This window comes from Buceros rhinoceros, unplaced genomic scaffold, assembly GCF_000710305.1.
Source record: "Buceros rhinoceros silvestris isolate BGI_N320 unplaced genomic scaffold, ASM71030v1 scaffold9873, whole genome shotgun sequence".
Classification (NCBI taxonomy): Eukaryota; Metazoa; Chordata; class Aves; order Bucerotiformes; family Bucerotidae; genus Buceros; species Buceros rhinoceros.
Genome location: NW_010404218.1, coordinates 62377 through 67008, shown reverse-complemented (window position 1 = coordinate 67008; position 4632 = coordinate 62377). Strand labels below are relative to the sequence as shown.

Genomic DNA, 4632 nt, shown 5'->3' with positions numbered 1-4632 from the left:
TATCAACCTTCGGGGGGGTTTCCCAAGAGCGAAAAGGCAGACCAGGCTCGCTCAGCATTCAGGCGCTACTTTCTCCTCGATGGCTGAAGCGGGTAATTTCAGCCTGTCCCCTGGATATGTTAAAGACCTGTTTGAGAAAACTTATGGTTAAAGCAGTTTTATGAATATCTGGAGTGAAGTAACCGTCTGAATTCTTTCTTAGTTTGGGGGCAGTTCACTCTTACATCTGTTCATTGTTTGTGGGGAACAAGCATAACAACTGCACCTTTAATCTCTGTTTTGTTGTTTGTTCTACAGAAGCGCAAGCATGGCATCCATGGAAGAAAGCTTTCCTCGAGGGGGCATCCAGAGAAAACCCACAGAGGGAAAAACTCCCAAGCCGAAGTTCGAGCGAGACAATTTGTTTGAGGTATGTTGTTTGTGTGTGCTTGATTCACTCTTCTCCGAGCTCTTCCGCTGTCAGAATATGACCTGCAATCCTTCCTACCTCTTACTTCTATAGTCAAGTATACTTCTGTTTAAACTTCAGTAAACTGCTGACATCCACCTTTCTTCCAGTCTCTTAAAGATGTCTGATGCGTGTTGAATATGATGACAGAAAAAGTTCAATCAAAATTATTGATCAGTCTTTAGCTTTTCGACTTCCCACAAGCATCTCATCCCAAGGTGCCTGTGTAGCGAGGCTGCATTAGTGGGTGTAGACTAAACTGGGTCTTTCTTTTTCTGTTAGTAGAGTGTCGTGTGGGTCACTTGTGCCATTCTTTTCCATTCCTGAGATTCACAGTTTTATAAGTTCTCAGCTTGAGCCCAAAGGAGATATTTTGGAAGACTTGCATGTAGACGTTTAGCAGTGAGCAAGGTCATTCTCCTTTTTTTCTCCAATCCTGGTACTTTCTTCTAATTTTATTTCTGGTAGCAGAGTTCTGCCTTAGTGCAAAGTTCATTTCTTTATCCAGTTTTATTTTTTTTTCCTCTCTGTTTATAATCTGCTTTAGGTTCACCATGAAGAACAATCCCAGAAAAGAAAAAGAAGCCAAAGAGATCAAGGAAAGCAGAAAAAGTTTAAGGCCGACAACAGAGCTGCTGCTAAAGACAGTGTTGTGAATATTGAACCTCTCACAATTGAGGTCTGTGGAAAAATGTTTGATTTTGTGTGCGTCTGTCTTTGTGGCTGTGTAACAATGGCGTGTTCTTCCTCACTAAGCCTGTAAAATAAGCCAGTGATTTGGGACAAAAGTGTGTTTACCACCCTGTTACCACTGACTTGCCAAGATATCTGCTGTATGCTCTTCTTCCTGCCTCCTCAGGCGCTCTGTGAGGGGATGCTGCTTCTTGGTTGTGTGAAAGAGGTCAGTGACTACGAGCTGGTCGTCAGCCTGCCCAATGGGCTTTCAGGATTTGTGCCGGTCACGCAGATCTGCGATGCCTACAGCAAAATGCTGAGCAAGGAGGTGGCTCAAGGAGAACTCCTGGAGGTGAGACCTTGGACTGGGGCTGTGGTATGTGCCTGGGAGCTGCGGAGTGTTAATAATAGCTCAGAACCAGCCCTGAGGTCTTGTTGAGGAGGCTGGTTTCTGGTGTCTCGCGGCTGCCTTGAACTTCATCGCCTGCAGTGCCTTAGCCTTGGCTGATCCTTGAACTTTGTAGCCAGCCTGTTGAACGTGGTGAGATTTGTGTTGCCTGTCTGCTGCTGAAGCTAAATACCGGTCCCTGGCTGTGGGCAAGGATGGGAAGAAGTTATGGCAGTGACTGGAAAATGATGTGAGGGTGCAAGTGTTTCTTAGGGGCGCGGGGAGTTGCAGTTTGATTGTGTGTTGATGCATGCAGCATGTTCTGCTGTGTAGTGCTAATGTAGACTGAACTTGTTTTGGAACTGGCTTTTCCAAGCAAACTTTGCAATTTCCTGATGATGCTGATTGCTAAAAAGAACGAGGATGGAGTAATCTGTTACCCCGTCTTTCCGGTGTACAGCACTCTGAAAGTTTTCGCACAGCCTTGTGGAATGTGGGCTCTGCCGGGCACACTACTGTTTGGGTGATGGTGGTTTTTTCTCTTCTGAAGAGGGAGGTGAGGTTAGAGTTGGCTCTGTAGGTGTTTCCTCAGATGCAACCTCCTGACTCCGGCCCACACAGCATTCCTTTTTAAGCAAAGCCTGCCAGTCTTGCTAGCATCGCATAGTGTCAACCGTGTCTCCATACTGAGATCCTGGTGTCTGTGGCATTTCCTGCTTTTTATTACAGTGTTGACAGAGAAACAGGACTTTCCTATGGGATTCTGATTCCAAAAGCAACTTCAGTAACAAATTCTGACCTACTTATATTATCTAATATCGTAAAATTTTTGTGTTTCTCTCTTGATCTTCTTGCTGGGCAGGACTTGAATTCGCTCTCAGACTTGTATTCTCCAGGGACACTGGTCAGGTGCATTGTCACCAGTGTCGAGAAAAGTGCTGACGGACGTCGGAGTATCAAATTATCAGTCGACCCCAAGAAGGTCAATAAGGGTCTGAGCGCTTCAGCACTCACATCAGGCATGGTATGTGTTCTGGGTCTGTCACAGCCTCTCTAGGCCTCTTGCACAGTGTGTGAGGAAACATGTCAGTTTGTCCTTCCATGAGATCAGAGCAGAGCATGGAGCTGCTTCCACCATGGAAGAGACTTGGAAGGAGAGGGCAGCATTGGGTCTCGGCTTCAGGTTGTCACTCATGAAATCCATTCACCTGATTCTGTTTTGCTGTGGACAAGTTATGTAAAGATTTGTTTCTGGGTAGGTTTCTTGGTTATTTATGCAGAAAATGATGTTTAGCATGCCTTGCAGAGGTGCTGAGTTGTTTAGTTTTTGTGTTGTCAGCAGTATGACTGTAGGCATGTGCCTGCAATTAGAGCAGCTGGTATTTTTGAGCGTCCCCATTTTTTCCCTACTGGTTTGTGAACTCCACACATGGGTAGTTGGATAAGGGTAGAGACCTCACTGCCAGATGAGCTGCGTAATAAAAGAGAGTACAGTGTTCTTCCTGCTGCTCTGGAAAACTCAGTTCTCTGGGCTTATGAAACAAGTGAGTACTTGAGTGGGGAATCTCTTAGCAGATGCACGTTCTTTGAAGAGCCAGCTGTTTCATCACATTACTGAATTGCAGTTCTCTCTCCCAACAGCTGCTCTCTGGCTTTGTGTCGAGTGTAGAAGACCATGGCTACCTCATTGATATTGGAGTCAGCGGGACTCACGCTTTCCTGCCTCGTCAGAAAGCCCAAAATTACATGAAAGCAGTCAAAAGAGGTAAGAAGTAGCACAGGAGTAGCTGCTGGGGTTAAAATGGAGGTGGAGAATGACAGGAATTAAAGCTTGTTATATTTATGGTGTTAGTACACCTCAGTGAGGTTGGGTCAAGGTGAACAGAGTCTTTGTGAGTTGCTGGAAAGAGCAGCTTTGTGGCTGGTCTACAAGCAGCTGCTGGGTTTCAGCCTCTTTTCTAACAGACTGTATTACGATTCCAAGCTCATCCATCCCTGACTTCACTTAGATTGAGAGGAGTTCTAACGCCTTAAAAGGAGAGGAACTCTGAAAAAGGTTTGGAAAGGGTGGAAGGGAATCCCTGAGTGTTCCTGGTGGAGATTTTATGCTGTGGCTTGTCTTTGTAGGGCTTGACTTAAAAATAGGCCAGAACCTGAACTGTATCATTGTGGAAGTGAAGAATGAAGGAAGAATGGTCCGTTTGTCTGTTGATCGATCAGAGGTTGCTGCGTCCCTTGCAACAGAACGACAGAACTGGACGCTCTCTAATTTATTGCCAGGGCTGGTGGTGAAAGCTCGAGTGCAGAAGGTAAGTTCTGATTTGGGTTTGTTTTGTTGGTTGCTGGGTGGTTTTTTGAGCCTTGCTGGAGGCAGGGAGACGGGTAAAGTAGAAATAGAGGTCTATGCCCTGGAAAATTTTGTGCATCTGTAAAATTACTTTACAACAGCGAAGTCTGTTATCTGCTAGACACTCCCTCTACTTCATTCATCGGTCTGATCTCTGTCCATGTTGCGATGCCATGAGAATAAAGGCCTCAGTCTGAAATTGGTGATGAAGCTTGAAGCACAACAGGATCTGTTTTGTGCTTCTCTGGCCTTTACCCGAGTGAAGTATTCCACAGGTTAGCAGTGGTCTTCAGAGCACACACAGTGCTATCAAAAAAACTAAAGGATTGTTTTTGCAAAACAGTGTAGAAAGAAGAATTGTTGGTGGTTTTCCTGTCTCTCGTGGTGTGCTTGTTGATTAGCACTGACAGTGCCTTTTTGTGAAATGTGTGAATTGCTCTCTGAGTTGCAGAAAAACTGAGTGCATTTTTTTTTTTTTTGCATCTTTTCCTTCCTCTTCTGAGGTGGCACCACTTGGGATCAAAGTGAGCTTTCTGTCTTCCTTCACTGGCATTGTGGATTTCATGCACATGAACCCAGAGAAATCCATCAGCTATTCTCCAGATCAAGTGGTAAGGAGGGTGAAGGGTGGCTGGAGTTGGTATGTTGCTTCCAACGTCTCTTATCTTCTTCAACATTTTTGGGGAATAATCTCTGAAATCTCACTGATGATAGCTCATTTCTCGTCTTTGATTTGAATTACTATCATGGCTGCTTTAGAGCTGTAAAAAGCAA

At 45.0% G+C, this 4632-nt stretch overlaps 1 protein-coding gene across 1 annotated transcript in view; it reads left to right on the top strand.

Annotated features, from left to right (window-relative positions):
- The first annotated feature begins 307 nt into the window (after nucleotides 1–307).
- PDCD11 (programmed cell death 11) overlaps nucleotides 308–4632 on the top strand; it is a 24165-nt gene continuing 19840 nt past the window's right edge. Inside the window, exons 1-7 of the mRNA XM_010133300.1 lie at nucleotides 308–409; nucleotides 996–1127; nucleotides 1308–1475; nucleotides 2374–2535; nucleotides 3153–3276; nucleotides 3639–3820; nucleotides 4362–4469. Of these exons, the coding sequence (XP_010131602.1) occupies nucleotides 308–409; nucleotides 996–1127; nucleotides 1308–1475; nucleotides 2374–2535; nucleotides 3153–3276; nucleotides 3639–3820; nucleotides 4362–4469 (978 nt within the window). The remainder of the gene's footprint in view (nucleotides 410–995; nucleotides 1128–1307; nucleotides 1476–2373; nucleotides 2536–3152; nucleotides 3277–3638; nucleotides 3821–4361; nucleotides 4470–4632) is intronic.